The sequence below is a fragment of the Schistocerca serialis genome, chromosome 6 (genome assembly GCF_023864345.2).
Source record: "Schistocerca serialis cubense isolate TAMUIC-IGC-003099 chromosome 6, iqSchSeri2.2, whole genome shotgun sequence".
Lineage (NCBI taxonomy): Eukaryota > Metazoa > Arthropoda > Insecta > Orthoptera > Acrididae > Schistocerca > Schistocerca serialis.
Window position 1 is genome coordinate 132,256,407 of NC_064643.1, and position 21,363 is coordinate 132,277,769.

At 43.9% G+C, this 21,363-nt stretch overlaps 1 protein-coding gene across 1 annotated transcript in view; it reads left to right on the forward strand.

Annotated features, from left to right (window-relative positions):
• The window catches only part of LOC126484103 (retinol-binding protein pinta-like), a 142,731-nt gene extending 127,892 nt beyond the window's left edge, over nt 1–14,839 (forward strand). Inside the window, exons 6-7 of the mRNA XM_050107480.1 lie at nt 8,916–9,021; nt 14,026–14,839. Coding sequence (XP_049963437.1) covers nt 8,916–9,021; nt 14,026–14,177 — 258 coding nt within the window. The 3' untranslated portion in view covers nt 14,178–14,839. The remainder of the gene's footprint in view (nt 1–8,915; nt 9,022–14,025) is intronic.
• The last annotated feature ends 6,524 nt before the right edge of the window (nt 14,840–21,363 follow it).

Sequence of the window (21,363 nt, forward strand, 5' to 3'; positions counted from 1 at the left end):
GGGATCGAATGAAGGGTACAGCCACGGGTCGTAACACATCTGAAATGTAACGTCCACTGTTCAAAGTGCCGTCAATGCGAACAAGAGGTGACCGAGACGTGTAACCAATGGCACCCCTTACCATCACGCCGGGTGATACGCCAGTATGGCGATGACGAATATTGGCTTCCAATGTGCGTTCACCACGATGTCGCAAAACACGGATGCGACCGTCACGATGCTGTAAACCGAACCTGGATTCATCAGAAAAAATGACGTTTTGCCATTCGTGCACCCAGGTTCGTCGTTGACTACACCATCACAGGCGCTCCTGTCTATGATGCAACGTCAAGGGTAACCGCAGCCATGGCCTCCGAGCTGATAGTCCGTGCTGCTGCAAACGTCGTCGAACTGCTCGTGCAGATGGTTGTTGTCTTGCAAACGTCCCCATTTGTCGACTTAGGGATCGAGACGTGGCTGCACGATCCGTTACAGCCATGCGGATAAGATGCCTGTCATTTCGACTGTTAGTGGTACGAGGCCGTTGGGATCCAACACGGCGTTCCGTATTACCCTCCTGAACCCACCGATTCCATATTTCGGTAACAGTCATCGGATCTCGACCAACGCGAGCAGCAATGTCGCAATACGATAAACCGCAATCGCGATAGGCTACAATCCGACCTTTATCAAAGTTGGAAACGTGTTGGTACGCATTTCTCCTCCTTACACGAGGCATCACAACAACGTTTCACCAGGCAACGCCGATCAACTGCTGTTTGTATATGAGAAATCGGTTGGAAACTTTACTCATGTCAGCATGTTGTAGGTGTCGCCACCGGCGCCAACCTTGTGTGAACGCTCTAAAACGCTAATCATTTGCATATCACTGCATCTTGTTCCTGTCGGTTAAATTTCGCGTCTGTAGCACGTCATCTTCGTGGTGTAACAATTTTAATGTCCGGTAGTGTATAAATGCAAGTGACTACACTGACGAAAAAAAAAAATATAACGCCAAGAACGAGTTGTGCGACACAAACGAAAGTTGGTACGAGGGTTTCTAAACCTGTAAGATGATATCATTTCGAACTTCGAGCCAGTCGCATAAGAGTGGCGCTAGCAGGGCCTCTATCAGGATGCACGTCAGGTTAGCTGTCAGTACACGCTGTAACGGCGGTGAGATTGGAGGTGGCGATTTGAAGTTAGTGAAGAATGCCTTTAAGGCGACAAAGACGCCGTTATCAACACATCACTGAGTTTGAACCAAGTCGTGTAACAGGACTACGAGAAGCTGTATGTTCCTTCTGAGATACTGTAGAAGACTTGGCAGGAATGTAGCCACTGCACATGATTGCTGACAGCGGTGGTCAGGAGAATGTATGGTCGTAAGAAGACCGGGCTCCGGACAGCCACGTGGCAGTACCGAGAGGAAGGACCATCGTGTTTGCGTGTGGATCTGTCGCATCGTACTGCGTCTACAGTAGCAATCTGAGCAGCAGTTGACACCACAACGGCACAACCAACTGTTACAAAATCAAATGGTTCAAATGGCTCTGAGCACTATGGGACTTAACTTCTGAGGTCATCAGCCCCCTAAAACTTAGAACTACTTAAACCTAACTAACCTAAGGACAGCACACACATCCATGGCCAAGGCTGGATTCGAACCTACGACCGTAGTGGTCGCGCGGTTCCAGACTGTAGCGCCTAGAACGGCTCGGTCACCCTGGCCGGCGTTACAAAATGATTTACACCAATGACAGCTCCGAGCCATACGCCATATGGCGCCCATTCCACTGACCACATACCACCACCACTTGCGACTTCAGTGGTGTCAAGCGAGAGCTCATTGGAGGGCAGTGTGGAGGTCCGTTGTGTTTTATGATGAAAGCTGGTTCTGGTTCGGTGCCAGTGGTGGTCGTGTGTTGCTTACGAGTAGGCTAGTTGAAGTCCTGGCAACCATCTTGTCTGGACCTACACCTGGAGTTATGGCCTAGGATGTGATTTCGTATGAGAAGAGGAGCACTCTCGTGATTATTCCACCCACCTGACTGCAAATTTGATACTTCAGTCTGGTGAGTCGACTTGTGCTGCCATTCACGAACAGCATTCCTGGGGGTGTTTTCTGACAGGACAGCGCTCGTCCAGATACCGCTGTTGTGATCTAACATGATCTACAGAGTGTCGACATTTGCCTTGGCCACCTCGATCACCATACCTGTCTCTAATCGACCACATATGGACGTCATCGAACGACAACTCCAGATTCATCCACAAACAGCATTAGCCATCCCTATACTGATCGACAGTGTGCAATGAGATGGAATTCCTACCCAGAAACTGACATCCGGCACCTCCACAACACAACGCATGCGCGTTTGCATGCTTGCATTCAACATTTTGGCGGTTGCACCGGTTATTAATGTATCACCATTTCACATTTGCAATGTTTTATCTCGCCCTTCTTCCCCTCATGAACCATGGACCTTGCCGTTGGTGGGGAAGCTTGCGTGCCTCAATCATACAGATAGCCGTACCGTAGGTGCAACCACAACGGAGGGGTATCTGTTGAGAGGCCAGACAAACGTGTGGTTCCTGAAGAGGGGTAGCAGCTTCTTCAATAGTTGCAGGTGCAGAAGTCTGGATGATTGACTGATCTGGCCTTGTAACACTAACCAAAACGGCCTTGCTGTGCTGGTACTGCGAACGGCTGAAAGCAAGGGGAAACTACAGCCGTACTTTTTCCCGAGGACATGCAGCTTTACTGTATGGTTAAATGATGACGGCGTCCTCTTGGGTAAAATATTCCGGAGGTAAAACAGTCCCCCATTCGGATCTCCGGGCAGGGACTACTCAGCAGGACATTGTTATCAGGAGAAAGACAACTGGCGTTCTACGGGTTGGAGCGTGGAATGTCAGATCCCTTAATCGGGCAGGTAGGTTAGAAAATTTAAAAAGCGAAATGGATAGGTTAAAGTTAGATATAGTGGGAAATAGTGAAGTTCGGTGGCAGGAGGAACAAGACTTCTGGTCATGTGAATACAGGATTATAAATACAAAAGCAAATTGGGGTAATGCGGGAGTAAATTTAATAATGAATAAAAAAATAGGAATGCAGGTAAGCTACTATAAACAGCATAGTGGACGCATTATTGCGGCCAAGATAGATAAGAAACCCACGCCTATCACAGTAGTACAAGTTTATATGCCAACTAGCTCCGCAGATGACGAATAGATTGATGAAATGTATGATGAGATAAAAGAAATTATTGAGATAGTGACGGGAGACAAAACCTTAATAGTCATGGGTGACTGGAATTCGATAGTAGGAAAAGGAAGAGAAGGAAACGTAGTAGGTAAATATGGAATGGGGGTGAGGAATGAAAGAGGAAGCCGCCTGGTAGAATTTTGCACAGAACATAACTTAATCATAGCTAACACTTGGTTCAAGAATCATAAAAGAAGGTTGTATACATGAAAGAAGCCTGGAGATACTGACAGGTTTCAAATATATTATATAATGGTAAGACAGAGATTTAGGAACCAGGTTTTGAATTGTAAGACATTTCCAGGGGCAGATGTCGACTCTAACCACAATCTATTGGTTATGAACTATAGATTAAAATTAAAGAAGCTGCAAAAACGTGGGAATTTGTAAGGATGTAGAAGCGCACATCACTAGGGGTCAGATAGATACTGCCTACAGGAAAAATAAAGAGACCTTTGGAGAAAAGAGAACCACTTGTATGAACATCAAGAGATCAGATGGAAACCCAGTTCTAAGCAAAGAAGGAAAAGCATAAAGGTGGAAGGAGTATACAGAGGGTCGATGTTCTTGAGGACAATATTGTGGAAATGAAAGAGGATGTAGATGAAGATGAAATGGTAGATAGGATACTGCGTGAAGAGTTTGACAAAGCACTGAAAGACCTGAGTCGAAATAGGGCCCCGGGAGTATACAGCATACCATTAGAACTACTGATAGCCTTGGGAGAGCCAGCCCTGACAAAACTCTACCATCTGGTGAGCAAGATGTCTGAGACAGGCGAAATGCCCTCAGACTTAGAAAAGAATATAATACACTCCTGGAAATGGAAAAAAGAACACATTGACACCGGTGTGTCAGACCCACCATACCTGCTCCGGACACTGCGAGAGGGCTGTACAAGCAATGATCACACGCACGGCACAGCGGACACACCAGGAACCGCGGTGTTGGCCGTCGAATGGCGCTAGCTGCGCAGCATTTGTGCACCGCCGCCGTCAGTGTCAGCCAGTTTGCCGTGGCATACGGAGCTCCATCGCAGCCTTTAACACTGGTAGCATGCCGCGACAGCGTGGACGTGAACCGTATGTGCACTTGACGGACTTTGAGCGAGGGCGTATAGTGGGCATGCGGGAGGCCGGGTGGACGTACCGCCGAATTGCTCAACACGTGGGGCGTGAGGTCTCCACAGTACATCGATGTTGTCGCCAGTGGTCGGCGGAAGGTGCACGTGCCCGTCGACCTAGGACCGGACCGCAGCGACGCACGGATGCACGCCAAGACCGTAGGATCCTACGCAGTGCCGTAGGGGACCGCACCGCCACTTCCCAGCAAATTAGGGACACTGTTGCTCCTGGGGTATCGGCGAGGACCATTCGCAACCGTCTCCATGAAGCTGGGCTACGGTCCCGCACACCGTTAGGCCGTCTTCCGCTCACGCCCCAACATCGTGCAGCCCGCCTCCAGTGGTGTCGCGACAGGCGTGAATGGAGGGACGAATGGAGACGTGTCGTCTTCAGCGACGAGAGTCGCTTCTGCCTTGGTGCCAATGATGGTCGTATGCGTGTTTGGCGCCGTGCAGGTGAGCGCCACAATCAGGACTGCATACGACCGAGGCACACAGGGCCAACACCCGGCATCATGGTGTGGGGAGCGATCTCCTACACTGGCCGTACACCACTGGTGATCGTCGAGGGGACACTGAATAGTGCACGGTACATCCAAACCGTCATCGAACCCATCGTTCTACCATTCCTAGACCGGCAAGGGAACTTGCTGTTCCAACAGGACAACGCACGTCCGCATGTATCCCGTGCCACCCAACGTGCTCTAGAAGGTGTAAGTCAACTACCCTGGCCAGCAAGATCTCCGGATCTGTCCCCCATTGAGCATGTTTGGGACTGGATGAAGCGTCGTCTCACGCGGTCTCCACGTCCAGCACGAACGCTGGTCCAACTGAGGCGCCAGGTGGAAATGGCATGGCAAGCCGTTCCACAGGACTACATCCAGCATCTCTACGATCGTCTCCATGGGCGAATAGCAGCCTGCATTGCTGCGAAAGGTGGATATACACTGTACTAGTGCCGACATTGTGCATGCTCTGTTGCCTGTGTCTATGTGCCTGTGGTTCTGTCAGTGTGATCATGTGATGTATCTGACCCCAGGAATGTGTCAATAAAGTTTCCCCTTCGTGGGACAATGAATTCACGGTTATTTCAATTTCCAGGAGTGTAATTCCAATCACGAAGAAAGCAGGGGTTGACAGATGTGAAAATTACCGAACTATTAGTTCAAAATACTAACACCAATTATTTACAGACGAATGGGAAAACTGGTAGATGGCTTGGTTCAAATGGCTCTGAGCACTAAGGGACTTAACATCTGTGGTCATCAGTCCCCTAGAAGAACTACTTAAACCTAACTAACCTAAGGACATCACACACATCCATGCCCGAGGGAGGATTAGAACCTGCGACCGTAGCGGTCACGCGGTCCAAGACTGAAGCGCCTAGAACCGCACGGCCACACCGGCCGGCAAAAAAACTGGTAGATGCCGAACTCGGGGAAGATCAGTTTGGATTCCGTAGAAATGTAGGAACACGTGTGGCAATACTGACCCTACGACTTATCTTAGAAAATAGATTAAGGAAAGACAAACTTACATTTCTAGCATTTGTAGACTTAGAGAAAGCTTTTGACAATGTTGACGGGAATACTCTCTTTCAAATTCTGAAGGTGGCAGGGGTAAAATACAGGGGGCGAAAGGCTATTTACAATTTGTACAGAAACCAGATGGCAGTTATAAGAGTCGAGGGGCATGAAAAGGAAGCAGTGGTCGGGAAGGAAGTGAGACAGGATTGTAGCCTATCCCCGATGTTACTCAATCTGTATATTGAGCAAGCAGTAAAGGAAACAAAAGAAAAATTTGGAGTAGGAATTAAATAGCATGGAGAATAAATTAAAACTTTGAGGTTCGCCGATGACGTAATTCTGTCAGAGACAGCAATGGACCTGGAAGAGCAGTTGAACGGAATGGACAGTGTCTTGAAAGGGGGATATAAGATGAACATCAACAAAAGGAAAACAAGGACAATGGAATTTAGTCGGGTGATGCTGAGGGAATTACATTAGGAAATGAGACGCTTTAAGTAGTAAAGGAGTTTTGCAATTTGGGGAGCAAAATAACTGATGATGGTCGAAGTAGAGAGGATATAAAATGTAGACTGGAAATGGCAAAGAAAGCGTATCTGAAGAAGAGAAATTTGTTAACATCGAGTATAGATTTAAGTGTCAGTAAGTCGTTTCTGAGGCATCAAGGGATCACCAATCTAGTATTGGGGGGCAGCGTGGAGGGTAAAAATCGTAGAGGGAGACCAAGAGATGAATACGCTAAACAGATTCAGAAGGATGTAAGTTGCAGTAGGTACTGGGAGATGAAGAAGCTTGCACAGGATAGAGTAACATGGAGAGCTGCATCAAACCAGTCTCTGGACTGAAGACCACAACAACAACATCTCGACCTTACCTTAACTTGCGATCTTGAAATGGTAATCATTTAAATATGTTACCTAGATAAATGCGTTCCAGAAATTTCAGGCGCGCCGGATTAGCCGAGCGGTCTCTTGCGCTGTAGTCATGGACTGTGCGGCTGATCCCGGCGGATCTTCGAGTCCTCCTTCGGGCATGGGTGTGTGTGTTTGTCCTTAGGAAAATTTAGGTTATGTAGTATGTAAGCTTAGGGACTGATGACCTTAGCAGTTAAGTCCCATAAGATTTCACACACATTTGAACGTTTTTGAACAGAAATTTCATTACTCTACATTAATTAATTCATAGGCTTGTGATTTTTTTCCATGACCGCATTTAGTCTTCGTTATGCTGCAGTGTGGTTATGCTGCAGTGTTCGGAAATGTTTGTCAATTGGTCTACCCACGAAATACAGGGTGTCTGAAGAGGAACGGCATATCTCTAACAACTAATTAAGATATTCACACCATGTCTGGCTTATGTGTCACACTATTTCGCAAAGTTTTTATGCAAATCAGTTAATTTCGATATGTTCGCCTTTGGTTGCCCGCACAACATCCAGTCTGTGTTCAAGCTATGTTCACACTGGGCGCAACATACCCAAGTCAGTTGTCAGCAACGATTCGGTTCTTTAAATCACTAATGTCGTTGACAGGCATTCGGTAAACTCTGTCCTTGACCTACCCCTATAGAAAGAAGTCCATCCATGTAATGTCAGACGATCTATAGACTAGGGAATTCAACTACCGCTGCCAACCCAGCTATCTGTAAACACCTGGTCTAGAATATCTCACACAGTCTCAGTCCATTGTAACGGTGCACCACCATTTCGGAAAAAAAAAAAACTGTCTTGGCCAGTTGTGAAAACGCAGACGGTAATTATTAGAACTGACTATTTTTACTGAGGAAAAAAATCGTTGGATAATGCAATCAATTATTAAACAACACCGCACATTCACTAGCGGGCTATTACGAACAACGTGGCCCAAATGCGGACATTTTGTTTGTTTGCCTTACCACACGTGTGGAATGTTGCTTCCTCAGAAAAACCTAGGATGTTTAGAAAATTTCCTTTCTCCTTTGAATGGTGAAGAACGTCCACAGCGAATTGCGTAATCTGTAGCTCTTGCGACGCCCGCCGAAGAGATATCTGCCGTGAACGTTGAAAAGCCATCGGCATCCGTTCTGTGTCGGCTTCCTTGTTCCAGGTAGTCCAGTACAATACTTCACATCAACGCTCCCCGTCTGCTTAAAATTCCTGTACCACCGGCTTATCGATGTCCGCGAGGGTGGGTCCTTACTAAACCGTGTTTGCAAGTTGCTTTGAACCTGCGTGTTCGATTTGGTCTGAATAAACTTTGGGAGTTTTTCCGCGAAACAAGTCAAACAATGTGAATATCTTTAATCTTTAATGTGCTATAACACACTAAACTTGTAGCGTATGTTCTGAGACACCTTGTATTTGCGAGTGCATTAGAAGTTGAAATGGTTCAAATGGCTCTGAGCACTATGGGACTTAACTTCTGAGGTCATCAGTACCCTAGAACTTAGAACTACTTAAACCTAACTAACCTAAGGGTATCACACACATCCATGCTCGAGGCAGGATTCGAACCTGCGACCGTTGCGTAGAAGTTGAAAGAACTATACTGTTACACAGTGCCTTCTCCACTAAAATTCATACTTTTTCTTGCTGAAAATGGAAATTGCACCTCCGTAGCCACCAAGAGATCCTTCCATGTAGTTGGCCGTGCGGTTCTAGGCGCTCCAGTCCGGAGCCGCGCTGCTGCTACGGTCGCAGGTTCGAATCCTGCCTCGGGCATGGGTGTGTGTGATGTCCTTAGGTTAGTTAGATTTAAGTAGTTCTAAGTTCTAGGGGACTTATGACTGCAGCAGTTGAGTCCCATAGTGCTCAGAGCCATTTTGAGCCTTCCATGTAGATATGTGGAGACATTTAAGCTGATCTGTAACCTCAAGGAATGCTATGCTGCTAGTGTGGAAAAGAGAATTTCTTACGACATAGCTGAGCACATATGAGCTGAGACTGGTAAGATAACTGTTAGATGAAAGTGAGATGATGTGGAATGCCTCTAAACATCGTCAGCTTTCAATCCATTTAATGGTACGCGTTTCCTGGTTTCAGATCCATCTCCATCTGCTAGGATCCAACACGCTGTTTGACCACGTGCAACGGGGAGACGTCCCGGACGAGCTGGGAGGAACAGCCGGCCCTATTGATATGTTTGCCTGTAAGTATGTGGGATCACATGACGTCCGCATCGTCAGAAATGTCCTGTTCTCTTTATGGATGCCAGGGCTCTAAATACAGTCGTATATGTAGCTCTTATCAAGTCACCAAGAAAAGTAATGCACTACTTAACACCAGGAAAATTTACGAAAGGTACACGGGATACGCACAATAATATGAACACCTGTACTTACTTGAGAATGGTTTATTAATAAGGGGTTGAACCCTCGTTTTCCCGTTATACAACTGCTATTCTTCTTGGAATACTGGCGTATATGTTATGCTACTCTTCGATCAGACCTATCCTAAAACCTGTAATGACGAGAGAATAGGAAATCTGCTCCGGAGTTTCCACACCAATTCCGCCCTCAAGGGTTCTATAATGTTCAAGTCCGGGGACGTCATTTCTGCACCGATTGTACAACAGCGATCTCAAAATCGCGTGATCTTAAGTATAAATAGCGGCTCAGCAGAAAACCTAAACAATGGAAAATATATACTTAAATATTAGTGGGGCTGGAGCCAAATTGTGCCTCTTTGCAAAATGGAGCACATTGAAAACCATTGGCGGCTTTGAATAAGTCACGTCGCTTGGGTTGGGAATAGCTGCTTCACCCTACCATCAGATTACCATGACTACGAACGACCTTGCCATCATGTGACAGTGCGGTGTTCCAAAAGTCACTCTTAAATTTTAGATGCACAGTGAAAAATGTTGCATCGGTACTGAGTTTATCCCATAAGAGTGGCTGCACATGCGGGTCTGGGTATTATATATGTCCGTGAAACACAGCTAAAATTACTTTGAGTGTTATTGTATCAAGTGACTATTTGTAGTTACAGGTAGTTGAAGCTACATTAGATACAGTTATGACCCTAACTTAAATGAGTCACAGTTCAATGATGTTGAATTCTAAAGGACTCTCATTGTTTCTCTAAATCATTAAAGATATGATCACTTTCAGCAAGCCACAGCCAATTTTCTGCATCATCACTGTAAATTCGGGGTTGTTCTCCCTTCACCACTGACCTTGATATCAATGGAACGCTGTACTCTAACCTTACTTCAGTAAGGTGTATTGTGTGTGTATTCAACCGGGGACCTAGAAACGATGTAGAGGCTTCGTGCCACTGTAGCCCTCAGTGGTACACAGCCTCACAACAGGCCACACCAGTCCACCCTACCCACCGCCGCCCCACACCGAACCCAGGATTATTGTGCAGTTCACGCCCCAGTGGACCCCCCAGAAACGTTATCATACCAGACGGATGTAGCCCAAAATGTTTGCGCAGCAGAGAAATTATGGTGTATGCGTACATGTAGACAGTGTTTGAGTAGCAATCGCCGACATAGTGTAACTGAGGCGGAATAAGGGGAAACAGCCCACATTCGCCGAGGCAGATGGTAAACCGCCTGAAAAATCATCCACAGGCTGGCCGGCACACCAGACTTCGACACTAATCCGCCAGGAGGATTCGTTCCGGGGACCGGCACGCCTGCCGGCCCTGGTGGCCGAGCGGTTCTAGGCGCTACAGTCTGGAACCGCGCCACCGCTACGGTCGCAGGTTCGAATCCTGCCTCGGACATGGATGTGTGTGATGTCCTTAGGTTAGTTAGGTTTGAGTAGTCCAAAGTTCTATAGTGCTCAGAGCCATTTGAACCATTTGGAACCGGCACGCCTTCTCGCTCGGGAAGCAGCGCATTAGACCGCACGGCTATCCGGGCGGGCAATAAAGTATGGCTCAATGGATATTAAAAATCAGGTTTCAGTGGTATGCAACGCAGTTCAAAGAAAGGTTCTCATCAAAGAAAAACTGCTTCTTTTAGAGATGTACTTTTTTAGATTAACATAATATGAAAAAATAACTATGTGTTCGCTAAATAGCATTTGGGTAATTTAGAATGATTTAGGCCACTTAGAATGAATTCAGCTAACCAGAAATACGCATTCTTGAAAAAGTAATTAAAGTTAGTGTAACTGGGGTCGTATTTGGGTACAACAAACTAAGGTACAGAAAGAAACTAGTCTTGCAAAATCTTACGTTAGTTGGCGTTTCGCTGTTTGGTCCCCTTCTCCAAATTAACCAACCAATCAATTAGTTGGCGTTGCAGGAAGACATCTTCAGGTTCTTAGGTACAAAGGATTCGACTGCAGAGATGGTTCTCATTATTAAAGAAAACATTATTAGAGGTGACCCGATGATGGTTAGAACTGAGAATAACCAGTGCTGGTCGAAACAATATGAAGTTGTAGATATAACCGTTCATGTCAAAGTAAGTAAACAACCCAAAAATACAGCGATAAGGAGAAAGGACAATTAAAATCCGCCATTTTCTGGCCTGCAATGACCCAGAATGAATATATATTTTATTGAGCCCCGTCTTGCGATACTCGGAGATTTTCATCAACTTACGAACCCTACCCTTAACACTACAATGAAAGCATGCAGAATAAACTGTTACACAGCGTAGCACAGCGGAGAGTCGAGAGGGCAAGCAAGAGACCTTCAGTCTTCTTGGGTTGGGACAGCTTATACAGGGTGGCAGTCATCCAACTATATGAAATAAAATCGTCAAAACTTCTGAACTGTTTGTGCTAGGACGTTCAAACTGCACGGTTGGCCAAGGGACATGATGGAAATTAGTACGGTTAGGTTTAGCGACGAAGTCCACTTTCATTTGGATGGGTTCGTCAATGAGCAAAATTGATGCGTTTGGGGGACCATGATTCCGCATTTCGCGATCGAGAAGTCTCTTCATTCTCAGCAGGTGAATGTGGGGTGCAGTGTCCAGTCACGGAATAATTGGTGCGTTATTCCTTGATGGCACAGCGACCATTGAATGGTACGTGAAGGTTTTGGAAGGTGATTTCATTCCCATTATCCAAAGCGATCCTGATTTCGACAAGATGTGGTTCATGCAAGACGGAGCTCGACCCCATCGAAGCAGGAGAGTGTCTGATGTCTTGGAGGAGCACTTGGAGACCGCATTCTGGCTCTGGGGTACGTGGAAGCCACTGGCATTGGCCTCGATTGGCCGCCGCATTCTCCGGATCTGAACACGTGCGGCTCCTTTTTGTGGTTCTGTATTAAAGACGAGGTGTACAGCAATAACCCCAAAACCATTGCTCAGCTGAAAACAGCCATTCAGGAGGTCAACGACAGCATCGATGTTCCGACACTTCAGGGGGTCACGCAGAATTTCGCTATTCGTCTGCGCCACATCATCGCCAATGACTGCAGGCATGTCGAACATGTCATAACCTAAATCCGAGTATCTATAGTGACTTTTAAATGTTGAATAAAGTGTGTGCACGCCGTAGATTGTAACTAATTTACGTTTTTTTCATGTAGTTCAATAATTGTCACCCTGTATGTGAGTAAAGCAGCCTGCCTCTTCTGCTAGTAATGTGCGTCAGCTTGCCTCCCTGGCTAACATGCATACTTGGGCTGGTTAAAAGCGGAATGTGTGCACCTCTGGGCCGGCCGGAGTGGCCGAGCGGTTCTAGGCGCTACAGTCTGGAACTGAGCGACCGCTACGGTCGCAGGTTCGAATGCTGCCTCGGGCATGGCTGTGTGTGATGTCCTTAGGTTAGTTACATTTAATTAGTTCTAAGTTCTAGGCGACTGATGACCTCAGAAGTTAAGCCCCATAGTGCTCAGAGCCATTTGAACCATTTTTGTGCACCTCCGGCTGGTGGTCCGTCAGCTGCTGCTGAGCTGTCCCACTGCCCCTTGCCTTGCTCCACTGTCACTGTCAGCCTTTCACCCTCTGACAAAGACGGCTTCTGCGACGTCAGTTCCACCCCTCTGTCGTAATGAGAAGCGTTCGGATCGGTGGCTTTTCGCACTGTTCTTTTATACATGCTTACTGTTCTTAGAAAAGATTAGTATAGGGGAATGCAGGATTTTTCGGCGAATTTGATTAACGAAGTCCTCTCGATTTATCAGCCGAGCTGTGGCGTCATGTCGCAACGTTTCGAACGAGTTTTCTACTAATCATCTTCAGGGAAAGTGTCGAGTTCATGTCCAGTTCGTTCCTTTATGGCTTCTGGACCGCAGACTCCTCTGTCGAGAGCCTTAAGTGGTGGGACAATCGTGTGCAATGGGAAGAGATGTCGCAACTGGTGGTAAGGCTTCCCTCCCCCCCCCCCCTCTCACAGTGTGGCGGGGGGTGTGGAAATCAAGTCCTGGTGCCGCCCGTCTACTCCGCTCACTGCCTCCGCAGCTTTCACATCATAGGGTTCCTGACGCATATTTGCTAACGTCACGTACCATGCGTTGTTCATTCGAAAAGCGCTGTCCTGGTTCACAAGGTGGGCCTTGCATACGGAAGGAACGCCGACAAACGACCGACAACATGACACTACACGGCAGCTAAAAGCCCGAGAAGGTTTCATCAGAATATTAGTATGTTAGTTCCTTACATAAATAAAGTATTATAGTGTTACCTATTTACATTCAACAATAGTGTAATTGTGTAACACAAAATTGAAGGTTTTGCATTTTGAACTTGCCTCTTAGTGCTTCCACCATTGGTAGCTTATATTTTTTTTCTCGGTTTGAGTGAAGCTTGCCTTTCTACGTCTATGTGTTGTTCGTGAAAAACACAAATACATCCATCTTTGTAACCATGAGTGATGTTGCGCAATATTAAGTAAAGAAAACATTCGAAAAATTTTGATATTCTGTCATAGCAGAAGCGTTACCCCTTATTCTGTATCCCTTCGGACATTTTGATCAGGAAATATTCTTTCATTTAGCGATTAATAACGATCAGCTTCTCGACACTGGTGTCTCTGGGCGGTGAATGGTTTACAAACTTCAGATCTCAGTTCTCGTTTTTTTATTGCATAAGAAAAGAGAGCGAAAAGTCTATCTTCCATAGCATGTAGATTTGTTTTGAATAAGACACCGAGCAACTATTTTCTTAAAACTGCATTCTTATACATTAAATAAACTTTACATTTAAGCCTGAAAATTTGAAGTTCTCTTATACTTTCAGATGAGTTTATCAGGAGAGCAGAGAAGCTGCGAGACTGGTTCCTGGAGCAGGACAAGTACACCTCTGATGAGAGCAAGAGACCCGCAGACAACCATTATGCTGACAGCATCTTCGGCGTTGCGGGCTCGTTTCGAAAACTTACTGTAGACTGACGCCACGTACATTTGCTAGAGACTGCACATTATGTTACACTGAGTGGAGTATCAAACTGTTAGGTTTCCAATTTGAGTATTTGCAATGATAAGACGTCTTCAACTATATACAACACAGTACCCCACATTTTATATACGGTGCACTCACATTTATGCGCTTTTGCAATAACTGCAAAAGTTATTGTCACGTTGTTTCCTCTTAGATTCACACTTTTGTATAGTGACTAAGATTTTAATCAGAGAAATATAACGCTAGTATCCAAGGGAATAAATCGGTTAACTGATTTTCACAAACATTTGGCTGTTTGAGCATCAGCAGAAAGAATTTAACTTAACGGTAAGGCTCTGAGCATCGACATTATTGAAAAGCATTATCTAGAGCTAATTCTCACAACTGAAATAAACAGTGGTTGAAAGTTATTGAATGATTTCATGAGAGTAAATCTTCTCCAGAAACGAACATCGAAGCATGTTCTCATTAAATCTACCCATGAGGGAATTTGGAGTTCTAATGTCCAAATTACACTGTTCTTAGCAAATTCAAATATGTTTGGTGTATGACTCACAAAATATCATAGTCAGTTTTCCATTAGATACGATCTTCGTCACCACCGTGTTAACTGCTAACCTTTATTTCCTTATGTATATAAATTGGAGTAAGTATTTAGTTGAAAGAGAATACCACTGAAGTAATATTAACGGGTTTCAGACAAAAAATATATACCAACACAAATGCTGTTGGCTGTCTGCAAAGCTGTAATTTTGAAAGGATATTTTGCATGCTGTTAACTTACTTTACAGGAAACACTTTTCAAACCAACTGTTTCTCTGGTATAAAATAAAATGCTGTATTGTTTGTCTTACTTAGAAAAGCAGTACCTGTTTGATTGATTGTTACTCCAATAAATGTAACTTACTGCAATTGTTGTTTGATGCAAGCTACAAAGAGACTAGAGTACTTAAGCAAAAGCACAAATTACTTTTCTTATTTATTGTCGAATGAAAATATGTTATACAGTAATACATCATTGAACACTGACACTGAACAACAAGCAGGTGACTTGAGAGATCTTTTACTGTGTATAACCCTTCAACAGTATATTCTACGTAACATGGTATTATCTATGTTAATCTTTCTTGACTTCAGTTAGGTGGCAGTTAAATCAATATTTTGTACAGAATGATTTTAAAACTTTACACGCAACATTTTGGTATAGTGATGATAATTGAAGTTACGACAAACGTCGCCTTCTAAGTCATCTTAAAAAATTGCATGGATTGTTTCTTAGACTTCTACGAAAGTATTTCTCTTTTTTGTATTGGTGATTTGACGAATAAACTGCCTTTAAGCAAAAACACTTTCAATCAAATTGTTATACTTCCTTCTAGTCTCGGAGACGATAATGTTGACCAAGTTCTTGTGATATGGGTATACTTATCTCCTCTATTTCTATTTAAATGTTTTTTAGAAGCACTGAAAACTTCCCTGACAGTGTAATCCTCAATGTAAGTATTAGGGTAATGTAGACGACATGGTTGTAAAAATGAATGTCAAAATATCAAGACAACCGCCTACGGATGATTCAGCCGACTGTTTAACGTAGACGTGATGTGATTTAAAGAAGACACAGAGACAGCTAGAACTTCGTGCTTAATACGTCAACATGTCACATCTGAAGTTGAAGATAATTCTTCTGGATGATTCACTTAGTTTATTAGTATACACATAACTCGATCATTGTTACCTAATGCAGCAGTTACATTCTGTATTTTACTTCAGTACGTGCTCTTAAAACTAATAGACTGTGCATGTTTATTCATGAAATGTAACGCCTTCATATGGTTTGTATTAAAGTGTATGAATTGATTCAACAGCCATTTCGTCGGAAGTGTTCTGCATACACACACCTTGAAACTCCAAAAATATTTACCGTACAAAGTTTACCCGAAACGCTGCACGAGTCTGAGCTGAAGCGTTATAACCTTTACAAACGGTCTCTCGAAAGACAAAGTCCTCGATAGAAAACCAACGTCTGTAAAATGAGGTGGACATTGTCGCTTGAAGTGCCAACATAAATTTGGCGATGGCTGGGAAAGTACAAACGGAACAGCATATTATTGTGTTCTTCACTCCGAAGACTGACTTGATGCAGTTATACATGCTAGACTATCTTGTGAAAGCCTCTCAGTATTTATGTAGCTACTGCAAACTACACCCATTGGCACCTACTTTCTCTGTTTGAGCCATCAACCTATGCCTGTGTAGTTTTTTCACCAGTCACCTCCTTCAAAACTTATCTCCGTCATCAAATTGACAATTTTTTGATGCCTCAGAATGTGTCCTATCAATCAATTCAGTCTTCTAGTCAGGTTGTCCCAGAAATTTCTTTTTTCTCCAATTAGATTCATTACCTCCTCACTAGTTAGTCGACTTACCGGTCTAATCTTCTGCATTTTTCTGTAGCACAAGGCTTAAGCTTCTGTTCTCTGCTTCTCGCCTGAACTCAGGGCTACTCAAATAGACAGAGCTATGGGGCCAACAGTGACAACTTTAAAATTTAGCTGATTGTCTCTGACTATATCCTTAAAAGTTAGGCAATACTGGTTACCATAGATTGTTCTCTTTCAAATGTTATCCTTCGCAGACTCTTGACATGAACTGTACATGTCATCACCAGCTCTAACATTCGGTTTTCATTAGGTTAGCATACAGTTAGGCTTGAGAACTTTTATTTCAGCTAACCGAGCTGATAACTTTGCATACTTTTTGAAAGTAATAGACACGTCCAACTGTTTGTTGTCCATCTTTGCCACAACTTAAGATACTATAGTGCCAGAAAGAAAAATACAACATCCTGAAGGACTATGTTCAGTGGCATCAGGGCATAATATGTACATATGGAGGGGATGTGGAGTCAGCGATTCGTTTGTCACGCTCATTGGCCATAAGAGGGCGCTCAGGAAGTTCTTCTGTGCACGCTCTGTTTTGACTCTGCAAGCAGTAGCTGCACTGAGTTTAGAGGTGAACATATTTGTAACATTCTTTGCAGGCTAAAACGATGCCACGCCAGTGAGTATGTATGATAAGCCTGCAGTCGATGTACTGGCTCCAATTATGGGCTGGTCCGAATTCTCTGTGGATACTTACAATACGCGCACTACGACAGTCATTAATTGTATCATGTGTAACCAAATATTCGCCAGTTTGAATTGTTCCGCGAAGAACCAAAGCAACAGTGGAAGAAGGAAAGGCTAGGACTATGTTCTTGTAACGGACTAGTATTAATGACTGAAACGCCATAGTGATATAATACTGAAAGTATGAGCAGTTCACACCATTTTGTCATATTCACAAGATAAAGTTGCGTGTTGTGCATGGAGACCAGGTGTAGTTAAGCTATGCCGTGGGATTTGCGCTGAATGAGTCACTTCGGATTTTGTCTAAACTTAACCCTAAATAGGCCCCTATGGACAAAATTCAAGTAATGGTTCTTATTACATCTTTATAATAGTTTGTAAGCGTTTTGACAAACAGTCAGATGTGGGACTTTTTTTTCATTCTGGGGCGACTTGTTACCTTTAGCGTCCTTAGTTTCGAATACATGTTTATGGGTTTCAGATGCCAAAAAAAAAAAAAAAAAAAAAAAAAAAAAAAAAAAAAAAAAAATTAAAAATGTGAAATGTACTGAAACTTGCATAGATGTGTATACTATTTAACTGATATTATACTATAGACCGTACATGGAAGCTGTCTGACCCAATGAAGGAAACCAGTCGCCTTGATTGTGCCGATGACACAGGTTTGTATTTCGCAAATACAGGGGACATGCAAAATAATGAGAACATCTGTACTTACTTGGGAATGGTTTATTAATAAGGGGTTGGGCCCCCATTTGCCCATAATGCAGCTGCGATTCTTTTTGGAATACTGGCATATAATGATTGTATAGTCTCCAATGGAATGCTGTGTCACTCTTCGATCAGAACATCTTCTAACTCCTGTAGTGACGACGGAGGCAGAAATCTGCTCGGAGTCTGCGTTCCAATACCACCCACAAGTGTTCAATAATTTTCAAGTCCGGGGACTGTGATGGCGAGAGAAGACGTTGCAGTTCAGTTGTATGCTCCTCATACCACGACTGTACTGTCCTGGCTGTGTGAATGGGTGCATTATCGTCCTGCAACATGGCATCATAGTTGGGAACAGCATTTGATTCATGGAGTGCATCTGATCACCTAAAATGTTCACATATTCGTTGGCTGTAACACGACCTGTGAGAGTAATGATGGGACCAGCAGAATATCATAATTTGGCTGCCCACATCATCACGCTTCCACCTCCATGCTTAACCGCTGGAATCAAGCAATCAGGATTGTAGGATTCTTTTGCCGTTCTCCACACGGAAACTCTCTCGATGTTGGAAAAAACGAAAACGTTGATTCGTCGGACCATGCGACGTGTTTCCAGTGATCAGTCATCCAGGATTCATGCTCCTGACACAATGTTGTACACTTCTATGCATTGGTTGTCGTTGCTAATCGTTTCGGTATAGCAGCTCGTCCATGAATATTTACTTTACGGAGTTCTCGGCGGACAGTGTCGATAGAAACGGGCTCTAGAAGATGGCTATTGAGCTCTGCAGTCACTGTAGCCATCGTAGTTTTGTGTTGTTTTGACACAATTCTTGTTAGCGTACGGCGATCTCTGTCATTTAGTTTTGATTTGCGCCCACTATTACATTTACATGATGATGCCTTTCCATGTTTTGTGTAGGCTGCTCTTTAAACATTGAACACTGTCTTGGTTACTGATGCTCCAGCTAATCAAGCCCCCACAATCTGACCTCCTTTGGAACTGTATTTGCTTTCAGAGGCCAAGGTCGACGTGCAATGAAAGACCTAACAAAGCGTGCACTACTCGTAAACAACCCGCACTGATGTCTAGTCCGTACTGAACACGTCTAGCGCAATACGTGCCTTACCTGTGTTGTTGACTGTTAAACACAACAATCCCTATATTACCACTGTTCACATTATTCCGCCTATCCCCTGTATTCCATTAACAGTAATATTTTGATTATGTGTGGCATGCAGCTTTACTGTATGATCACATGATGATGGCGTCCTCTTGGGTAAAATATTCCGGAGGTAAAATAGTCCCCCATTCGGATCTCCGGGCGGGGACTACTCAAGAGGACGTTGTTATCAGGAGAAAGAAAACTGGCGTTCTACGGATCGGAGCGTGGAATGTCAGATCCCTTAATCGGGCAGGTAGGTAAGAAAATTTAAAAAGGGAAATGGATAGGTTGAAGTTAGATATAGTGGGAATTAGTGAAGTTCGGTGGCGGGAGGAACAAGACTTCTGGTCAGGTGACTACAGGGTTATAAACACAAAATCAAATAGGGGTAATGCAGGAGTAGGTTTAATAATGAATAGGAAAATAGGAATGCGGGTAAGCTACTACAAACAGCATAGTGAACGCATTATTGTGGCCAAGATAGATACGAAGCTTACACCTACTACAGTAGTACAAGTTTATATGCCAACTAGCTCTGCAGATGACGAAGAAATTGAAGAAATGTATGATGAAATAAAAGAAATTATTCAGATTGTGAAGGGAGACGAAAATTTAATAGTCATGGGTGACTGGAATTCGAGTGTAGGAAAAGGGAGAGAAGGAAACATAGTAGGTGAATATGGATTGGGGCTAAGAAATGAAAGAGGAAGCCGCCTGGTAGAATTTTGCACAGAGCACAACATAATCATAACTAACACTTGGTTTAAGAATCATGAAAGAAGGTTGTATACATGGAAGAACCCTGGAGATACTAAAAGGTATCAGATAGATTATATAATGGTAAGACAGAGATTTAGGAACCAGGTTTTAAATTGTAAGACATTTCCAGGGGCAGATGTGGACTCTGACCACAATCTATTGGTTATGACCTGTAGATTAAAACTGAAGAAACTGCAAAAAGGTGGGAATTTAAGGAGATGGGACCTGGATAAACTAAAAGAACCAGAGGTTGTACAGAGATGCAGGGAGAGCATAAGGGAGCAATTGACAGGAATGGGGGAAATAAATACAGTAGAAGAAGAATGGGTAGCTTTGAGGGATGAAGTAGTGAAGGCAGCAGAGGATCAAGTAGGTAAAAAGACGAGGGCTAGTAGAAATCCTTGGGTAACAGAAGAAATATTGAATTTAATTGATGGAAGGAGAAAATATAAAAATGCAGTAAGTGAAGCAGGCAAAAAAGAATACAAACGTCTCAAAAATGAGATCGACAGGAAGTGCAAAATGGCTAAGCAGGGATGGCTAGAGGACAAATGTAAGGATGTAGAGGCCTATCTCACTAGGGGTAAGATAGATACCGCCTACAGGAAAATTAAAGAGACCTTTGGAGATAAGAGAACGACTTGTATGAATATCAAGAGCTCAGATGGAAACCCAGTTCTAAGCAAAGAAGGGAAAGCAGAAAGGTGGAAGGAGTATATAGAGGGTCTATACAAGGGCGATGTACTTGAGAACAATATTATGGAAATGGAAGAGGATGTAGATGAAGATGAAATGGGAGATATGATACTGCGTGAAGAGTTTGACAGAGTACTGAAAGACCTGAGTCGAAACAAGACCCCCGGAGTAGACAATATTCCATTGGAACTACTGACGGCCGTGGGAGAGCCAGTCCTGACAAAACTCTACCATCTGGTGAGCAAGATGTATGAAACAGGCGAAATACCCTCAGACTTCAAGAAGGATATAATAATTCCAATCACAAAGAAAGCAGGTTTGACAGATGTGAAAATTACCGAACTATCAGTTTAATAAGTCACAGCTGCAAAATACTAACACGAATTCTTTACAGACGAATGGAAAAACTAGTAGAAGCCAACCTCGGGGAAGATCAGTTTGAATTCCGTAGAAACACTGGAACACGTGAGGCAATACTGACCTTACGACTTATCTTAGAAGAAAGATTAAGGAAAGGCAAACCTACGTTTCTAGCATTTGTAGACTTAGAGAAAGCTTTTGACAATGTTGACTGGAATACTCTCTTTCAAATTCTAAAGGTGGCAGGGGTAAAATACAGGGAGCGAAAGGCTATTTACAATTTGTACAGAAACCAGATGGCAGTTATAAGAGTCGAGGGGCATGAAAGGGAAGCAGTGGTTGGGAAGGGAGTA